The 20528-nt window shown below is 35.1% G+C and overlaps 3 protein-coding genes across 6 annotated transcripts; 2 read left to right on the forward strand and 1 right to left on the reverse strand.

The window, feature by feature from the left end:
* Window positions 1-6268: 6268 nt before the first annotated feature.
* Window positions 6269-9743, reverse strand: LOC113732915 (protein PALE CRESS, chloroplastic). Its single transcript, XM_027258957.2, has 8 exons — window positions 9533-9743; window positions 9217-9372; window positions 9042-9109; window positions 8605-8799; window positions 8284-8370; window positions 7836-7886; window positions 7078-7257; window positions 6269-6655 (listed from the first exon to the last, which is right to left on the reverse strand). The coding sequence occupies exons 2-8, from the start codon at window positions 9359-9361 to the stop codon at window positions 6416-6418; spliced, it is 966 nt and encodes a 321-aa protein (XP_027114758.1). The 5' UTR covers window positions 9362-9372; window positions 9533-9743; the 3' UTR covers window positions 6269-6415.
* Window positions 9744-12172: 2429 nt separating this feature from the next.
* LOC113732916 (large ribosomal subunit protein eL19y) lies at window positions 12173-14939 on the forward strand. Its single transcript, XM_027258958.2, has 5 exons — window positions 12173-12362; window positions 13634-13756; window positions 13947-14260; window positions 14573-14619; window positions 14705-14939. The coding sequence occupies exons 1-5, from the start codon at window positions 12251-12253 to the stop codon at window positions 14727-14729; spliced, it is 621 nt and encodes a 206-aa protein (XP_027114759.1). The 5' UTR covers window positions 12173-12250; the 3' UTR covers window positions 14730-14939.
* Window positions 14940-15496: 557 nt separating this feature from the next.
* On the forward strand, window positions 15497-19208 carry LOC113732917 (uncharacterized). 4 transcript variants are annotated; one of them, XM_072080920.1, is made up of 10 exons: window positions 15497-16169; window positions 16272-16338; window positions 16719-16758; window positions 16846-16978; window positions 17122-17208; window positions 17373-17444; window positions 17717-17797; window positions 18425-18486; window positions 18590-18679; window positions 18756-19208. In XM_072080920.1, the coding sequence occupies exons 1-9, from the start codon at window positions 15888-15890 to the stop codon at window positions 18654-18656; spliced, it is 891 nt and encodes a 296-aa protein (XP_071937021.1). In that variant the 5' UTR covers window positions 15497-15887; the 3' UTR covers window positions 18657-18679; window positions 18756-19208. The 4 variants fall into 4 exon arrangements, with proteins under 4 accessions (XP_071937021.1, XP_071937020.1, XP_027114760.1 ...); XM_072080919.1 differs by having other exon boundaries at window positions 15500-16169; window positions 18590-19208; XM_072080921.1 differs by having other exon boundaries at window positions 16040-16169; window positions 16249-16338; window positions 18590-19208.
* The last annotated feature ends 1320 nt before the right edge of the window (window positions 19209-20528 follow it).

The following is a 20528-nucleotide window of genomic DNA, read 5'->3' on the forward strand; positions in this document are numbered from 1 at the left end:
CCACTCGGTGGTCTTCGCTTGTAATTTCCCACCGTCTGTGTGAAATCTGCTTGAAGTGGAAAAACACGCCCATAAGGTCATGATCCTCTGTTTTTGCCAATTGCCATGTTCAAGCATTGGATTGGAGAACAAAGATTCATTTGATTTTCGGCCATCTACAGCATTCAAAACAAGTGGGACTGCAAGATTTTTGTTCTTATCGCTTTATAGGAATAATTTCACAAACCTCCACTAGTGTTTATGCAAATTTCACTCAGCTCCCCTTGCATTTGAAATAATTACATATTGATTTGGTGATTTACCATAAAAAAGGTTATAAAGGCTACTGAAACATTATAAAATGCCTTCAAATAGAAGAATTAAAACTTAACGATTTCTAGAAGTACCTCTCTTGATAATTCGATGAAAGTGTTTGTGAAAATTTGCAGGGTGGCTAGTACTTGTCGAAGGCATGAATTGAGATTTTTTCTTTTCTTTTTTTTTTTTTTTTGAGGAAAAGCCAACTTTTAATAGCCACTGAAGTAGTATTTTATAGGACGACAAACACTGCAATCATGTTTGCATTATGACTTCATTTCATGTATAATTTTGCGTAATATTTTATAGACCGACAAGCACTACAATTATGTTTGCATTATGACTTCATTTCATGTATTACTTTGCATAGTGTAAGAAGTGTTTGAGAAACAATTTCAATGTAAATTTGTCTATCTGTGTTTGTTGGTTTTTGGTAAAAAATAATTATGTGCGCCTATTCTTTATATATATATATATATATATATATATATATATATATATAACATTTAATGGATTGCTGGAAATCGTCTAGTACGATTGATATACATTGTTGCCCTAATGAACGATAAAACATGCACTAAAATCATAGATTTCAACATGCACTAAAATTGTAGATCTGCAATTTAACATATACAAAAGACCTGAAAAATTAAGAACAGATTTAAAAAGTACCATCAATTTTAAAATCATCTCCTCGTAGAATAAATCGTTGCAGCTCACTCTGTGCATGCTGCAATTGTCAGATCTGCTAATCAACAGTTATAAGCTCCAATAAATATGGTGAGATCTGCCGACATAAATCTAAATCTGAAATAAATTCAAAATTAAACAACAAAATAAAGAAAAAATAACACAAAATCTCATTAGGAACTCCTATTCTTTTAACCATGGAGAAGTGAACTAGAATAACAGAAATTCTTAATACTTGGCTAATCTAGCCCCACTATATTCACCTCACTAGGTACTTTCTCTTCCATACGTATATTACAGGTATTCCAAGATGCCTCATTTCTCGTTTACATTTTGAAGTATAAAGGAAGGATTAATCTTTTATATACTGATAGTATATACACCATCACCATTAAATGCATAATAATTCATCTGAATTTAAAATTTAAATTCAAATTTGCTCATGTGTCATGCATCTAACCATGATATGGCCATTCTGATTTTATAATGGGATCGGTATCAGGGAATCACTAAGCATCAGATGGTCAGCTGTAATTAAGCCAAATAAAGCCCATAAGTCCAGCATTCTTGATAAAATTCCTTTTCTCCTCCACATTATGTCCAGCGTTTTGTACGAAAAAGCTTTTGTCATTGTCGCAGAGCTAATGACACATGATGATATTAAAATGGAGTAAAAATTAGTAAAGCAGAAATAAACAAAGAATTTCCATCCAAAGAAAATTCAAAAGGAACAAAAAGAAGATAGTACAGGACTCGAATAATCTTTTTTATGTTGTTAATAGTTTTTTTGTCTTTATTAAGGTATTACCCCAGTTTATATTTTGTAATTTGGCCTAATCTGTTTAAAATCATTAATCCTCACAAAAAAAGTGATTATTTAATTTCGTGAGAGAATTTAATTGATTCATCATTCCATGCAAAAGAAGAATTAGAAAGGAAATACATTCTTTTTTTTGGGTTAGGAGTCCTAATATCTTGTGATCACATTGGGTCTCGACTAATTCAGAATCGAGTATTGTAAATATATTATTGATTCATTGGTCAAAGAGCCAAACTTTATCCATAGTTCCAAACAAATAAGACAATGGTCTTTATCAAGAGCAGCCAACATATGTATAAAGAAGAAGAAGAAGAAGAAAAATAAAAGACTGCGTATTCATAAAGTTTAGGCTTGTGTCATTTTTGATCATCAATTGACACGTATACGGAATTAAGAGCATAAACCGTTGTCAGATCAATCGTTCTATAACGATATTATAACACCGCCTAAACAAGATATATTGCTTGCTTTTGTTTTGACAAAACTAGAAAAATATATATATATTGTTGATTCATTCGAACATCTTGACTGCATTTACGTATGTTTCACGGGTCAGATGTCTGCCACCAATCTTTGCCGCATTAACTCTAATAATTTTAGTTCCAAAAAAGAGAGAAAAAGAAGGAAGAAAACTCTCTGTTATTTGCATGAATGTGAAATCTTCCCATCAGAGCCTTCCTTGTAAAGGAGTGAAAGGTTGTCTCGCCAATCACGATAAGATTGAGTTTCATTCGACTGGAAATCTTGAGTAGTGACAGACATTCTTGTATACTAAAACGGGCAGCATTTCACGGATTAATTTTTCCTGTACTAACAGTGCATACGTTAGATAAATGATAATTATGTAAAATTTAAATTTGAAATTTAACTTTTACACACATATCATGAATCAAATGGTGATAGTGTATATATTGTCAGTGATAAAGATTTATTCTTAACTTATTCACCACGTTGTTAAGGTACACTATTTTACTGTTAGTAGCTTTTCATTTAAACAAGAACGTGACATTTTATTTGCTAATTAACTTATAGATTTTTCTAAAAATGTAACTAAATTGTACCTATCTTAGCATGTAAATAGTATCCAATTTATGATGTGAATACGTACAATCATAATTATTATACCCCTGCATTTTAAAACTTTTTCGAATTAATTACATTTTTCAAAAGACTTACACTTAAAATCCTTTTTAACGAGTATTCATTGAACACTCTGTTAGTCAATTTATTAAATCAATTACGATAACTTGTTGAATCATCAAGACAGAGGGACTTTCTATGTTGCCACTATAAATTTGATGGTTCATATTATGAATTTGAAATTAAATGCACGAGATTGATAGTAAAACACAATTTTTACAGTTTGTCTAATGGGGCACTCGTTAAGACATATTTCAAGTATTATATTTTTAAAAATATAAGATTAATTAAGAAAAGTAAATAAATATAAGGGAGAGTAGACGAGATTAAATAGAAAAAATATATAAATAATAATTATTAATATGCGTATATATCTGTCAAGTTAATTGAACGCTAAGTGTGTTAATGCATGTTGTACATGCACCCGTTCGAAAAATCCAAATTTTAATGTACCTTTCCACATTGGTGCCTTAATGGACATTTATTGCAATAGTGCTTAGACTGCATGAGGCACTGTACCCTTGTAAGTTGCAGATCCAAATAGCGGCGGCTGAAGAATCATGGCGAATTTGTAAGAGGCTTTAACTCCAAAGTGGCCTTTTCATTTCGTCTAAAATTTTCTGTTATCTACATAAATTGCTTTCATTTTCAAGATAATTAAGGTGGATCTTTCAGCTTAAATATAAAATAGAAGAATCATCCGAGAACGAAGAGAAAGGAAAGATGAATTAAAGCGATATACAAGTCATCAAAATTTTATTCATGAAGGATATTTTGAAACAGCATAATAATATTGTCACAAACCTATTTTCTCATGAGTCGATTGCCCATGTCAAATTATGAACTAAATAAAGTAATTGCAGTGCTCCATTCTTAATCTCTCTTTACATCAAAGTTTTCGAAGTAACCTTGCAATCATATGACATATAAACTCACAAACAACAAAAAGTTCAATTTATAAATATGAATATTTCACTTGAAAAGAATTTTGGAGTAATTTGAAGATACTTGGTTTAATCGTTTCTATGTGACATTTTTTTTGTTCATTAGACAATTGATTAAAGTAAAGTATCACTGTCCATCAATTTGCTAGGCATAATTTCAGAAACCTCCTCCCCTGAGGTTTCTGATTATTTCATTGGCTTCTCTCTAAAATTTGAAAATTACATTAACTTCCCTTGAAATTTATTATTTTATAACATCTAGATTCAACCAATAATTAAAAAAGTGATATTAGAAGGCAGAAGATAATGTAATTCACCATTACCCCTCATCTACTAAATTATTTAATTAATCTAATACCAACCCAAACATTAAAAAAAATATTAGAATTTGTTGTTTATCATCAGAGATTAAATCACATATGGCATCAAAATAGCATATCATTATATATATTTAACTTAATATAAGATCCAAATTACTCTTTTCAGTTACAAACCCTTCGTCAAACATGATCAACAACAGATAGTCAACAAAATCTATAACCAAAAAATTATAAAGACCAAACATTAATACCAAAAAAATCTTAGCAACTAATCTTAATATGTTAACAAAAATATTTGTGATGTTAAAGTTTGTTCTTTGTAATATTTTGGTTGCAAATTTTTTGATTATTTATTGTTGATCATGTTGACGATGAATATGTAACTGAAAAGCATAATTTGAATCTTGTATTAAGTGAAAAAAATAAAATAATATACTATTTTTTGATATTATATGTGATTTGATCCCTAATGATAAAAGGCAAGTTTTAGTATATTTTTCTTTAATGTGTGTGGTAATTAATTCAATAACATGGCAGATGAAGGGTAATGATGAAATCATATTATTTTCTCTCTACTGATATCACTTTTTAATTATTGATTGGGTCTAAATGTTACAAAATAATTAACCTCAAGAAAGATTAGTGTAATTTTCAAAACTTAGAGGGAGGCCTGTGAAATTATCAGATACCTGAGGAGGGGTTTCTAAAATTATCCTAGTTTGCTAAGATAAAGTATTGGCACAAGATTTATACATCAAAAAAAAAAAAAAAAGTTTTGGCACAAGATGGATCAAATCGAGTTGACGCAGTCAAAGTCAGGTCAAATTCAAGATTCGAATTTTTCTTTGCAATTTTACAAATGCTTTGTTGACTACTCATATTAAATATTTTCGCATTGTCATTTTTCACTTTTACAAGTGTTTCACGAATGTTACTCACGAAATTAAATAATAAATACTCGAGCTCAGCAATTTTGAAAGCGCGGATTTGTTGACCTGTGAAGTAAAGGACCTTTTTTTTCTTCTGGACCTTGATTTTCCAAAGCGGTACGCATTCTCGACTTTCCTTGCCCCTGCATTTGCCATCAACTTGCAATAATATCTGCATGATCCGACTCGCGCGATGCTGGCTGTCCATTTGCTGCTTCTTTTAGCCTTATCGGCTGCAAATATGATAATGAAAAACATGTTGATGAGGTAAGCAAGTCAGTGTGTAAATAAAGCGTAAATAATGTGTAATCTAAACAAACTCTCTATTTGCGGCTTCCACGAAAGCTGCAATTCCTGATTGTGGTTCCAGTCTTGAAGATTTGGTTCTCCATCTCTTTTGCAAACTACGGTTTGAGTTGGCATTTGTATAACTTCCATTGCAGGTTATTTGCGGCTTCCACGAAAGCTGCAATTCCTGATTGTGGTTCCAGTCTTGAAGATTTGGTTCTCCATCTCTTTTGCAAACTACGGTTTGAGTTGGCATTTGTATAACTTCCATTGCAGGTTGGATAGTGAATTATTTGTCACAATTTATTTGCTTGTATCATCAATATATTTTCTAATCACCTTTTTATCCCTTATAGAGTATATTAAAAAAGCGCTATATTAATTTTTTTTTCAAAAAATTATCCCAATTAATATACTATCCAAACACACTTGTACGATGTTTTCCCTGCTCTTTGAATATGCTCGTTGTTGATTATCTGTCCCCATGCAAACTAATATATACTAAAAATATCTTTTGTTTGGATACCTCATTTTTCCAAATAATATTTCACTTGTATCATAAACACATTTTCCAACTTACCTTTTTATATTTTCAATCACCTTTTTATCTCACATACATCACATCACAGAAAATGCAACAGTAATTATTCCAAACTGATTAATATAACAGATTATACCATTTATAGAATGATGAAACTTTGTTGCTTATATACCATTTTTAATCTTATCCTTTTTGCTGTTCGTGACTCTATAATTTCCAACTTGCTCATTCTTGGTCATGTACTTCCATGCAAACATATGTATCTTATTAGATACTTTGCCAAATTTTGTTTCCACAACTCTTCGAATATGCTCATTGTTGGTTATGTATTTCCCCATGCAGATTAACATATCTTATTACATACCCCGTCAGTTCTTATAGAATAATAAGCCTGGCCTCTATGACTTATCTACTGAAGCACGAAAAGCCTCGTTTTTTATGGTAAACTACCAATTCAAATTAATTGCCAGATCCAACAAAGATTCTACTTGGCGTATTGCTCTCTGCTTCTCATGCTGCTTCAACATCCTGGCAACAGATTCAGGATCAAGCCCTTCTTCATGTTGTGCTTCAGTCTGCTGAGAACGAACTTCTTGGAGCAATGCAGCAACCTCCCTGACAAAATCTACCCTTAAGAGAACATTATCGGCTTCGACAGGCATAGCTGGCGCCAACGGTCCTTCATGCTGAGAGAACACACAATTCAAGCAAAAGGAACATCCAATCAAAGGAAAGATGTCATGGGCAAGGTTTAAGGTCTGGGATATACACACACATCTCATTACCAAATTAATTAGCAAATTATAATGTCCAATGCTCACGCTACATGATTAAAGAAAAATAAATGAAGCCATATTGGAGCTCCTATAACAAGAATAATAGCAATAACAGTTATAATATTGATAGCAAAGCACATACCATCGCCGCATCAAATCCTGAAAGGATAAGATGTGGAACAGAGATCCAACCATGAGTATAACAACATTCTATGTAAGAGATCGAGTACAAAGAGTGATTCACTACAAGAACTTCTGAAGTTTCCCATCACGTTCTAATCTCTAAAATTATGATTCATTTGGAATATATTAAGCAGCTGTCAACGCTATACCTTATCAATGTCAAAACCAGCTGGTGCAAGGATAGTAAATGGGTCCTCCCGTGGAAAGGTATCAAACATTCGCTTTTTGCATGCCTTTAGCCAATCTTGATCATCAAATCCATCATGCATATTTAAAAGATCATTAAGCAACCTCATGGCAGGTGTAGCCTCCCGTTTCAAAATCTCAGTCTAAGATGTATGCAAAACTCGGTTAATCAGATACCAAAGATAGACAAAAAGAGGAAAAAACCGCTAAAAAAGAGTACCTAAAGAAAAACGAAAGAGACATCCAAACATGAAGCTAGGGCACATCTTTTAACGAATGTGGAGTAAACTGCTGGTAAACAATGACCCTAAATTCATGATAATCAAGAAGCAGAGATACAAATTGGAACAAATTTGTTTTAATGTGTTGTTCTTATCCAAACATTATGCCTACAACTGCAACAAGATTGTACCCGCTTAAAGTTAAAGTGCATTTCATCCTGGTATTTGGGTTTTTCTTATATGTGAAGAATCATTTCAGATAGTGAAAGGCATAGAATTAGGTCAACAAAAACCAACAAGTTCTAGAGTTCAACCTTGCTCATGTTCTATATAAGAGTTATAGGACATGAGCTGAATCAAGTTATAACCCCACAATTCATGTCACAGTCACTGATTAAGTTCCATTCATCCAAGCAAGACCAAGAGAGGAAACTCAATAGAAATATCACAAAAATCCTGTACTTTGTGTCTAATGCAGCCAGTTAGTACAATTTTAATACCTCAACCCGCCTGTACAAGAGATCAAGACTTCGAACTGCATCTTTTTCATCCTGGGAAGATGTATGAGTAATCAATCACTAGTTTCACAGCTGATCAGATAAGAAGAACAAAATAGGAGAGACAGCTATATATATATATCAGAAAATGCTTCACAGATGTAATTTTAAGTCCTTTAACAACATTGTGTGCCACTGCAATATGTTTGCTGGTTAAAGAATATTTCTTCAAGGCAGTAGGATGTAATAAATAGGTGCTCTTGCACTGAATTGTTCAGATATCTTTCAATAATTAACTACTACTTAGATTCCATCAGAAGAAGTGTCATGATGAGATCCCTGTTAAAAATTCCAGAGGGCAGTAGCAGAATATTTTGTCCAGTACAGCATATGCCACCTTAAAGGAAAACCATAGATAACCAGGAAAAGTTGCAATAAGTGAAAAACGTACATCACGCCGAGCAAGATCAAGCCGATTCCATATGACCATCAGAACAATTTCATTAAGCTCCCCTTTCTCAGCAGCTTCCTCAATTTTCTACTTGCAAAGACCAACAAGTAGTATCAATATGTTTTCAAAACACAGGAAGAAAGGAAGATACTACTTGCTACAGAAAAACCTCCAACTTTGTGAATAATTAAGAAATAGCTTAGGTAAGCCTATAAACTTGTAAGACACTTGCTCAAACTCGCTCTTGCCAGATTATCACAGATTGGAGACCAAGGAGGCCCATCCTATTATCAACTGATTATACAATACATAGTGATATACCTCTTCCACTTCCTCAGCTGATTTAATAAAGCTGGCAACCAGTTTCTTGGCCTTGAGAAGCTCTTCCTGGGGATAGTCTTTCATCCTCAATCCAATCTCCCTGTATTCTTCAACCTTTCTTTCTTCTTCCTCTTCCTCCTCTCTACGCTTTTGATGAAATTCCTTAGTTTTCTCACGTTGCCGGGCTTGCCATTCCTAACCTGATAAAAGTTAGACCCCAGCTCTCAAACAACACCTAAAATGACTACATTTTTATGCAGGTACACGCACTATTCACCAACTAAAGCTTTTATTTTTGTTTTGTTTTTCTTTTCAAAAAACAAAATTTAACCCAGTATGCAAATTGCACTGTTAACCAAAGATAACAAAATATAAACCTGAAATCAGATACTCAAGAACAAAAAGAGAGAGAGAGAGAGAGAGGGCAATGCACATACATCATCATAAAACTCTTTGGGAAGCCCATAAAGGTCTTGCTCTTCTACGTTCTTGCTCCTACAGACCGCTGCTTGGCGAACCAACCCAAAAAAGGAAAAAAAGAAGAGTAAAAATAATTAGAAAGGAAAAATGAGGATCGGGGTAAATTGCCAAAGCAAATAGGGGGATACAAACCTGGGGTAGGGGGGAGCCTGATCCTTTCCAAAGAAGTTGGGCATAAAACAGGAGTTAGAGTTGTGCAAAGGGCAGGAGTGGATGGCGGCAAAGCCGAGAAGATGGGAGTAGGAGCGCCACCTAGCCGCAAAACTGCTGCTTCCATTTGGGAGTCGCCTAGGGAAGAAATTAAAGAGTATTATTGCTGCGGTTCTAGAGTTATATCACTAAATCTTTCCATTTCCAGTCGTAATTTAAAGAAAACACTGACACTCTAAAGCTAGGAACTCGACTTCCAGAAAATGAATTTCAGCTGAAATTCAGGAGACATGCTTACAGTGAAATAGATTTTGTGGAAATCTGGCTTCAAATTCTTGAGGAAATGGAGCTATTTCGCTGCTGAATGAAATATTTACAGTGGCTCAGAGATGATGAAGAAGGCGAGACTAGGAACACAAGGCAGCTAGACTTGCACCAAGCAAAACTCAGGGAAGGCGCGAGTTAGCAGAGGCTAGGCCTTGATGGCGAAGGAAGCTTTTTCTAGAATTGTGTTGGGCCGCTTCGCTTTTTGGTAGAAATACGGGAGTGTTTGGATATAAAACTTATCTCAAATAATATTTCGCTTACGTCATAAACACATTTTTCAACTCATCTTTTTATATTCCCAATCATTTTTTTATCTCACATACATCACATCACAAAAGTGCTACAGTAATTATTCCAAATAATACCCTATATTGAGAGGTGTTTGATAAGTGATGTTGGTGCAAATGGAAGGGATTTGAATCCTTTAACCATGAAATTTCGAGTTCAAAAATCATGGAAATGAAAAAAATAACGTTGGGAGAACTTCCCTGCAAGGGATCCGACCCAATTCGAACAGGATTAGTCGCAGATCGTAAAACGGACGCGGACACCTGTGGGTTATACCTAAAAAAAAAAAATGAGTTTCAAGACAAGGACTATTTCAATCATGTTTTTTTTTTCTTGAAAGGTCAATTAATAGTTTCATAAATCCCTTCTATTGATTTTATTATTAATTACTATATGGTAGGGTTTAACTTATCTATTGTTTTATTACATAAATTCATTCTAAAATCACTCTATGGGTTATAATTAAACTCAATATTATTCTCCAATTTATTTATACCCATAGTGTTAATAATTGTAGAATTTGAACCAAACAGTCCTTTTTTATTGCACTGGATAAAGTGCTTATTAATATAATATTGTTTGGATATGTGTACAAGTATATCATTGGTGCATACAACTTATTTCATTGACTAATAGGTAACTTTAAAATGTAATTATCTCTTTATTCAACTCATAATTCGTGATGAATTACCAAAGTTGATATTTTATGTGTTGAAAAATAGAATTTATTCAAGAAAAGCACCAATTGTTTGCTTTTGCTAAAAGTGCTCTTGAGACCTTATTCTCGTTTGTTTTAAATTTTGTAATATCTGATTATGAAAAATGATTATAGAGAATAGTGAAAATAAACAAAAGTTACTTTTTGATGCATTATGAATTCTAACTTTTTTGGACCATTAAAAATCTATAATTTAAATACAAAAGTAAAAGACAACATTTAAAAAATTAATTATTTATAATCAGAATCTATAAATGTTTTTTAGTTATGTACCAAATTACTAATTCACTTTTGTACATTGCTCTTTGACAAACAATTTCAACATGCATTGCCACACTTAGGGTCCGTTTGTTTCGGGTGAAAATGTTTTTCAGGAAAATATTTTCCTAATTTTCCGTGTTTGGTTGCACAAAAGTTACTGAAAACATTTTCCTATGTAAAATATTTTCACTCATCTTGTGGAAAACAACTTCCCTTCCAAACTTACTGAAGTTGTTTTCCGAAATGCATGCATCCCGCCTGTAGTATGTTCCAAACTTACTGAAAATCTTGTAATATGTTCTTTTTTTTTTTTTAGTATAAACAGACGGATTCGAACCCAAGATCTCTTCCTTACACTCCCTCCCCTGTACCACCCAACCCAACCCAACCCTCCCCCTAGTATATTTAAAATTAAAAAAAAAACCTCATTCTGCTCATCCTATGCTAGTAATTAATTGTGTATAATAGGGACATTTTTTTCTAGAGAAACTTTCAGCAGTGAGAGTGCAAGATATATGTCACAATAAGTATTGCATGTGATTGATATTTGACACTAAATGGCCAGCAATTTGTTTATTGCTTAAGGAGATATTTTTTATTCATATATACATTTCTCCAAGATTTTTTAAAGTTAAACAATGAGATAAATTTTCTTATTTTGCATGGGAAGAAGTATGTAGTTATAATGTGTAGAAAGTAAAGATAGAGATAAAAGTGAAAATATTTCAAAAGTTAAACAAACACCAGAAAAATGAAGTAAGAAAATATTTTCAATAAGCTAACCAAACACCTGAAAATGATGAAAGGGAAATGATTTTCATGAAAAATTACTTCCACGGAAAATATTTTCCCAAGAAAAACATTTTACTTCCAACCAAACAGACCCTTAAGTGAGTCGTTTTTACCTATTCTCGTGTAGTGTTTTGAAAATATTTCTAAATACATGTACCATCGTAATAAATTTTTAATCAAACTTTCGATTTGTTTTTGAAGCAAAATGAATTATTGTCATCCATTTGGACCTTCATATTGTCTTCAATCTTAATATTACCTTGGCTTTGCCACAAAAACAATGACTAAAATGTAGAAAGCCTTTTTTCTATCAATTTTTCAAAAAAAAAAATCAATATTATCAACAATAGCATGAAATCTCAATCCTTTTCCAACAAATTGTGGAGAAAATTAAGATAGATTGAATGCCAAAGAAAAAAAAAAAAAAGGGATGGGGCTAAGAATTCTGGGTCGGGGATGATGGGCCTTGATCCATCGACATAATTTAATTTATGTTCGGACGAAAATGCCCTTACAATTTCATCAAATTTCACCTCTGCATCTAGGGTTTAGATATTCTTCAACAAGCGTGTATTTGTAGGCAGCGAAACCCTAGTTCTTGCGGCTGGAGAGATACAGAGAGGAGGAAAAATGGTGTCGCTGAAGCTTCAGAAGCGCTTAGCAGCAAGCGTACTCAAGTGCGGGAAGGGAAAGGTGTGGCTTGACCCGAATGAAGTCAGCGAAATCTCCATGGCCAATTCCAGTTAAGCATCATCCTCTACTAATTTTGCCGAAATATGGAACTTTTTTTTTCTATATTTTTATGATATTCTCTTATTTTCTTCCTAATTAGTGTTCATTTGACAAATTTTCCTATTTTTATCCGGATTTCGTAGGTTTTGTTTTCAGAATATGGATTTGAATTTGTGAAAAATTGGATGGTTTAGTTCCAGGATTCCCTTTTTCGGGGGAAAATTAGGTGTAGTCTAGGAGGGGCTTGACCATAATTGATTGGTTCTGGGCACATGAATCGCTCTGCGATACTCATCTACCTGGCCAGCCTAGTACATCGTCTGCTGCTGACCCCAAGGAGGATGATTTCTGCTTTGGGATAAATTACTAATTCAAAGATTATCTTTTTGGTGTGAAATATCTTGTCAAACTATTTGATCAGTGTAGCCCTTGAGTTTGGACGACTTTCTGCTTGGATTTTCTTTCAGAGGTGTCATCAATGGCAAGCTAAAGCCTCTGGGTGCATTCTGTTGCTTTATGTTGTTTGACTTATTCATTTGGGAGTTTAGAGTTTATCAATCTTCTTCTGGACAAGGATAAAATGTTTGGGGTTGGAATTGCAACTGGGGTTTTGATATGCAATTACAATTTGTAGCCTTTTTCTCTTTTCTTTTTGGTTTAGCTTTTCAAGAGGTACAGTTTGGCATGAGATTTGTGAAGATCGGTTTTAACATGGGGTTGAGGTGGTAGTGCTCATGCAATCAAATTGGTTTTGAAGCAGTTCCATTTAGAGTGTAAGACTTGAACAAGGAGAACTTGGTGGGATGACCTGGTGTGGTTTTCTGTTGCAGCGATGGTAGGTAAAATTCAAACTGAAGAGAAAGAATGAGGAATATGGAGGATAAAGAAGGAGAAATTGCTACCTAAAAGCTTGTTCTTTTCCCAGGTTGAATTATCTATGCAGTCCATGTTTCTTTGGACAATGACTACGTATGATATTACCTTTAGTACAGGATGGCTATAGAATTAAAAACTTAAAATATCTCCATCATATACTTGATAGATGATGTTGAACGTGTTCTCATACTTGCTATTGTGCTCTTCTTGCAAGCACCTTTGAATGAGTTGATTTCAGTTCTCGTGTTTCATAAAGTTTCTTCATACTAAGTGTTCTTCTATATCGTGGCAGTTTCATTCTTAAATAGCATTTATTGGACTAACATTAAATGGAAACTGAGCTTTTGTTTCTTGCTAATTGGTTGTGCTCATGGATTGAGTGACACTTTCATCCTTTGGGTGCAGGGCAAAACATTAGGAAATTGGTCAAGGATGGGTTTATTATTAGAAAACCGACAAAGATTCATTCTCGCTCTCGTGCACGCAGAATGAAGGAGGCGAAGAGAAAGGGACGCCATTCTGGATATGGTAATTGCTGTTGATAATATTGTGGAGCATTTTGCTCTGTCCTCCTCTTTTCATTACCATTGTCGAGCAGTTGCTGGCATGTTTATGCACGTGTATCCAGTGGATATGCTGCATTATAACTTCTTAAACTGGAAATGTCTCCCTCACTTTTAAAGCAGTTTTTGTGGATGACTGATTATCAATGTTCTAGGTAAACGCAAGGGTACAAGGGAAGCAAGGCTTCCTACAAAAATCCTCTGGATGAGGAGAATGCGTGTCCTCAGGCGTTTGCTTCGGAAGTACAGGGAGGCCAAGAAGATTGATAAACATATGTATCATGACATGTACATGAAAGTGAAGGGTAATGTCTTTAAGAACAAGCGAGTGCTAATGGAAAGTATCCACAAGTCAAAGGCTGAGAAGGCAAGAGAAAAGACATTGTCTGATCAGTTTGAGGCCAAGCGAGCCAAGAACAAGGCAAGCAGGGAAAGGAAAATGGCCAGGAGAGAAGAGCGTTTGGCCCAGGTATGTTTGGCATTTGAAACCAAAATTCTTTCAATCTAAAGCCACAAAATCTATTCTTTCCCAGGTTATTCTCTGTATCCACAGTGCTTTTCATGCCTTTGCGTTCTATTAGTATTTGTTTAGAAATTCGATTGTTGAATATCATGACACATTTGATATTTAGTTTAAATGATGCTGGCTATTTAATCATGCTCTTTCCAAGTCTAAAAGCAAGTTAATTCATTATGTTACATAATGCCATGCGGATTTGTCAATGCATTTTGTCTTTAACTTGTTAACTGGATATGCTCTTTAATTGGTGACTCTGTGCAGGGACCTGGGGCAAAAGCACCACCAGCACCTACTTCTCAGCCAACAGAGTGAGCAATTAGTCCTTCAAACATGGTATAAAGTAATCATTCTTGTATGCGATTTTACTAAGAAATACTAATTTTCTTCTTGCAGGGGAACAAAGAAGTCGAAGAAGTGATCTGTTGGAATTAATTATATATGGCCGTGCTGAAGCCACCTATTTGGCTAGTCAAGTTTTGTCTAGTTTCATGTTACTTTTATTCCTAAATTATGGTCAAGGACCTCTCTATAAACTTGGAAGTTTGTTTGTAAGTTCAGATTGTTTTTGTTGGTGAATGGTGAAACTTATTTCTGTTTACTAATTGAACTCGTATTAGGTGTGAGTTTATTCTGCGAGACTCTTGAGATTTTTACTGAATGCGCTTTCCTTATTTTCATTTGTGCTACTGGTACCCAGTACCCACCAACCCGTTTTCTTCCTTTTTTCCTCCCCTCATCCCAAGTCTTAAAGGCCTTAGCTTCTGTAACCAAAGACTTCTCGTCTGATAATATGGCGTCAAGATGAGTTTTAACTCTGCTAATTGAGACATAGTGACGAGTAAGTTTTTTGTCGCGTAAATATTGAGAAGAGGGAACCTCTGTTGGTCTTGAACTTCCCAAGACATTTGTACATTTTGACTGGCCTTGAGATGACGGAATACACATGGAGAGATGGAAGTTTATGACTTTTTATGGAAGCTTAATTCTGGTGAATTTTAGTCCATCATCCAAAGTAAGATTTAGACAGTAATTCGCCATTGAAGAGCCATGATTATGTTGCATGCCCAAGTCCAATACTTTATTTACTACTGCACAAGTCTTGCCCTGCTTGGTAAGCATATGAATGTTGGCGCTGCATCTCCTAAAGATACTATAAATGATCAAATCCATCGATCAAAAAACTCTGCTGGGGCGGCCGGAAAAGTCTAGCTTCATTCTGCAACTCCCTTTACGCTAACATACTAATCGAACAAGAACTCTTTTATGCTGAAAGAGTTGTTGGTTCTCCTTGTGGGATTAAAATCTTTAGTTGCTGAAATGAGGTCCCTCGAAGTGATTTCAATAATCTATGAGACCAGATGCTTCATGGGAATTTTTTTGACTTTTCTTTAAAAGTGAACTCTTTTCAGTTAGCCACCTTAAAACAGAATAAAGCATCGAATCCGGTAAAGAGCGCGTGAAATCGTTATTCCAAAGTTCGTGGATTGTGGCGCCTTTTACCCACCGTTAGCCATTAGGCAACTGTCATACGCGCCTTATCATCTCTCTCTGTAAAGGTTTCTGCTTTCGTAGGTTAATGGCAACAGCCCACAATTTGAAACCTGCAATTGTAGTCTCCAGCATCCCTTTTCCCCAATGCTCTTCATTTACTAGTACAACTCCCCATCTCTCTAGATTCTTTGGTACTGACCTTTCCAAAATTAGCCGCCCACAAAAGCTGCTGCCATCAATGCTGCTTCTGTCAAGGAGACGATTGGCTCTGCCTTCAGTTTCTGGAATGTGGGAGGCCTTGACCGGCGGTAGCTCAGCTCGTGAAGCTGTGATGGCAATTAGACGTGGAATGCTTCTCTTCAGACAGGTAGTTTTTGGTACTTTCTTTAATTTTTTATGCTAATTGAATTCTTATTTATCTTGGTTGATAATCTTATCTCTGTCAGTTGCAATGTTTGTTTGGTTGAAGGGTGATGTGCTGGGGTCGTTGGTGGAATTTGACAGGGCAATTGAACTTGATCCTCGACAGAAAGCCCGTGAGTCAACCGTAATATGGGATAGCAAAAACATAAATGTGTACAATTTAACCCCAAAATGATCAGTTTACAACGGCAATCAAACTAATGGGAAATTCGAAGTGAATGGTTTTTTGAAATTCACTGGGATTTCGGAGAAGTATATAACCAGCCGCTGACGTTGTGGGTTTTAACTAAATATGTTGTTGTCCGGAATTTATGGCGAATATCCAACACCGTCATGCATCAAGCGTCCAACTTCTCTGTCTTACTTTGTATAATTTTCAAAGTTTTATGCTAGGGGTTGTGCAGGGTTGATTTCCCGAGTTTTGATGAATGTTAAGATTTGTGGAAAAGCTTTTGGTTATATAGTAATTTAGGTGCTTTTTATGACTAATCAGATCTTTGGCAGAGGGGACTGTCGTTATACTACCTTGACAGGTATTGGATTGATTTATTACCTGCGCTTTGCATTTTGATTCTTTTCTCTTTGCTCTCTAGCTAAGATCTTTACTTCATTCTCCCTAGGTTTGAGGAAGGTGCAGAGCAGTTTCGGTTGGATGTTGCTCAAAACCCAAATGATACAGAGGAATCAATATGGTGTTTCCTTTGTGAAGCTCAATTATATGGAGTAGATGAAGCAAGAAGAAGGTATCTTGAGGTAAATCAACAATTAGCAGCTCGATTCAGAACCGTCGTATCCTTTCCAAGAAGGAAGATTTTAGATGACCGTATGTGCTCGTTAGAGTCATTTTAGACACGTCATCTAGATTAAGAGAACCTAAAGGGCTGCTAAATATTTAGATTTCAATATGCACTATGCTCTCTTGGACATGTTGCAGCCGCAGCCTGGAACTACTACGTGTAAAATACTTTAGTCTACTCCTTGAGGTAATTTTGTCTTTGAAAAACGAAAGAAGATTCAAGCTTTTAAAGACATTTCTGGGTTTAATTCTGTTTCCGATTTTCTGAGCCCTTCATAAGACATTTTGGCTTCCATCTTTTCACTTGAACTGATAAGTACTGCATTTGAACAGTTTAGTTAATACATGCAGGTTGGTAGAGACCCTCGTCCTGTCATGAGAGAGGCATACAGCCTGTTCAAGGATGGTGGTGATCCAGAAAAGGTCTGGACTGATGTTGGTTCCAGTTTAGGATAACTAATCAATCTGTAGCTCGTCTAAGACCTTGATTTTCCTTGGGAATACATAAAAAAAGTTCTATTTTTCCTGAAGTTAAGTGCTAATTAAATTGTTACTTGGGAGTAGATTCTTCCATACAAACAGTGTGTTTTGTACATGGTTACTTTATCACCTAATTGATATGGGGATACTCTTAGTCTATGTGTCTAAGCTATTCAGGGCAATGCTTTAGCTAATTAACCGATTTCTTTGCATAGCTTGTGGCTGCATTTTCTGGCGGACGGGAGAATGAGTATTTCTATGCTTCTCTATATGCTGGACTTTATTATGAATCCCAGGTATTACAGTTGCGGTCCTAAAACATTCTTCCAATTTGTGATTTAGGTATCATCAGAGCCTTCTGCAATAAGTTTAGAACAAGAACTTTTGAGTAGTGTAGGTGTTGATTCCAAGATATATTGAGGGCTGATGAAATAACTTTACGTCATGTTGACCTTTGCAGCCTTGATATATTTCTGCAATGAAATGTTTCCAAAAGTAGCCCGTTAATGAAACTTTCGTGGTCATATAATGTATAAACATTGAAGGAAAATGACACACATTTAATCAATTGCTTATACAATGTTTGCTGTATCTAATCACTTAATCACTTAGTGGTTTAAGGGAACAGACAAATAAGGTGGTCCACTGATCACAAAGGAGGATGTCGTCCAAGTACTCTTCAACATTGACACTTTGAACCATCATATTCGGTGCACATTCTGTCACTCAGTTGTTGGCTATCCTACTTGGGTGACACTTGGAGCACCCCTTTGTTAAACTAAGATTTACCAATAGAGACTGAACAAGTTTATTTCTATGCTTGATGTTCTACATGGAAGTGTTATGCTGTAATTGTGAAGGTCAATTACTTGCCTCGTTACTATGTTTGGAAGGTCATTAGCATGCAGTTTTCTCTTACGCAGGACAAACAGGATGAAGCAAAACGTCACATTGTTGCTGCTTGTCAATCTCCTTATGGACTCAGGTCTGCTAACAGAATATCTGCCCATAGTCTATAATTTGCTCAACTTAAAGCTTCATTTAAATGGTAAAATACCAAAATTTTTTTATTCTTTGGTATCCCTCAGGTCCGATGACTACATGGCTTCTCTTGCCAAAGTGCATTGCCTGTGTAGAAATTGGGGCTCCACTTGAGAATACAACCATGACCCGGCAAGGTTTGATCAATATTTTCCTGAGTGCTTTCAACAGATTCTGATTCTAGGTTCCCTATGTATTGCTTCACTTGATTAGGAGGACGCAATCAGGATACTATTGGAAATGAATCTGAAGGATCTCCTTAGCATACATCACGTATGATCTTCAGGCACCTCATCATAGAAACCTGAGCTCTACGATCTGTTGTTAAGAAGGGTCCATAGACCTCATCGTGGAATTTTACTCGTGACTTCTTACAGAATATCAAAATCTTCTGTGAGGAGGGGATATAAAAACCATTGCGTATGCTGCATCACTCAGTTGTTGCAGAAAGTACCATAGATGAAGTTGTTTCGCGCAAGTTCAAAGAACACCTCGTTAGGAATTTCTGTATTGTGTAATATGCCTAGTACATGCTCTATCAGTTGGTGGTTAACTAGCTCAATTCTGCATATCTAGTGGCTTCATACACGCAGATGTGTGAATGTATCATGTAAATATTTTGATTTCGATAAATATCATGCATTACAATTTTGCACCTTTCAGAAAGCAGAATACTTGCAGTGCAGCAACTAGCAACTAAAGAGGAAGATAACTGACGAAACTGGCTTCTTGTGAATTGTGATTGTGATTGCAGGGCTTCTTTTTCTTTTGCTTTTCCGTAGGACAATTGGCATCACCAGTTTGTAAGACCAAAACAAATAAGCAGGAGGGGCCGTGAGGATTTGTGTATTCATCTGCCTGAGCTTCTTTAATCTCCTCCTCCTTTTCTCCTGTCTTGTTTGAGAAAAACATGACAGTTTAAGCAAGTCATAGTGATTCGGAGGGAACTGTAACAATCTCATTATCATCGTTTAGAGGGCTTTTGTATTCTGCCACCCAAAACCATAAGCATATCAAAGAAAGCACAAATCATTCTAATGCAACAGCTCTTTTTCCTTTAATATGGTCTAATTCGTGTAATTGAACCACGATTCTACACTTAATGGATGCTTTCTGGTCAATTCTTAATTGTTCCCTTTAAGGTTATGATGATATAAAATCTTGCTCATTATGGACTCTATCTAGAATGGATGAACGCTACAGCTGAGCTGAACAATACCAAGGCTTTGTCCATCTCTATCTGTTCTTTCTACTCTTCAATTTGCCGTCATTTCACTCAAACCAAAATTATTTCTTTGAGGGTTGCATAAATGAGCATCTCACAAGAAAGTACTCCGTAGATATTGGCTGGAGTGAAAAGTGAAAAGGGTCTTCCCTAATGGGAAAGGAAAGGCCAACAATCAAGCACTTCAATTATAATAATATGACTAGGAATCTGGAATATGCTCTTCATGATACAAAATGAATTTTGCTTCTTATTGATTTGGCTCTTCAAGCTATTCTAAAGGTAGGAAATAAAGAAAAGACAGTTTAAGTTAGGACGTCTTTGCCATTATGTACATCAAACACTATATACTACTATTTATTTTCATCATTTATGTTTCTAGTCCTAATGATTTTAAATGCGAAACATGAGCTATAAATTACCTCAAAACATTAATAAGCACTGCCTGCCTAGGTCCCCATAATTAGAATGTGGCATGCTAGTATTCTTTTTGTTTGAATGTTATATTAAAGCATGTTAGCTTAAAATTTTCTAATGCCCTGTATGATTCGTACAAATATCACTACAGAGTTTTTTTTTTTAGTTAATTTTTCTCTAATAGGAGAGGGGGATGGAATTTAAAACACTGGAAAAGGAACAGTATGACTCGTTCTGAAAGCTAATTCCTCGATGCCTATAATTTTTTAAATCTCGACTTTAATCACTTAACTGTAAAGTTATCCCCACACAAACTAGCCTAAACTTTTGTTACATTATCCTAG

This window comes from Coffea arabica, chromosome 2e (assembly GCF_036785885.1).
Source record: "Coffea arabica cultivar ET-39 chromosome 2e, Coffea Arabica ET-39 HiFi, whole genome shotgun sequence".
Lineage (NCBI taxonomy): Eukaryota > Viridiplantae > Streptophyta > Magnoliopsida > Gentianales > Rubiaceae > Coffea > Coffea arabica.

Coding starts and splice junctions, on each gene's coding strand:
- LOC113732916 (XM_027258958.2), top strand. CDS start 12,251: ATGGTGTCGCTGAAGCTTCAGAAGCGCTTAGCAGCAAGCGTACTCAAG. Junction 12,363..13,633: donor AATCTCCATGGCCAATTCCA/GTTAAGCATCAT, acceptor CTTTGGGTGCAG/GGCAAAACATTAGGAAATTG. Junction 14,261..14,572: donor GAGAAGAGCGTTTGGCCCAG/GTATGTTTGGCA, acceptor GACTCTGTGCAG/GGACCTGGGGCAAAAGCACC.
- LOC113732915 (XM_027258957.2), bottom strand. CDS start 9,361: ATGGAAGCAGCAGTTTTGCGGCTAGGTGGCGCTCCTACTCCCATCTTC. Junction 7,887..8,283: donor TTGATCTTGCTCGGCGTGAT/GTACGTTTTTCA, acceptor ACATCTTCCCAG/GATGAAAAAGATGCAGTTCG. Junction 7,258..7,835: donor TCTTGTACAGGCGGGTTGAG/GTATTAAAATTG, acceptor CATACATCTTAG/ACTGAGATTTTGAAACGGGA.
- LOC113732917 (XM_072080920.1), top strand. CDS start 15,888: ATGGCAACAGCCCACAATTTGAAACCTGCAATTGTAGTCTCCAGCATC. Junction 16,170..16,271: donor GAATGCTTCTCTTCAGACAG/GTAGTTTTTGGT, acceptor GTTTGGTTGAAG/GGTGATGTGCTGGGGTCGTT. Junction 16,979..17,121: donor CAAGAAGAAGGTATCTTGAG/GTAAATCAACAA, acceptor CTAAATATTTAG/ATTTCAATATGCACTATGCT.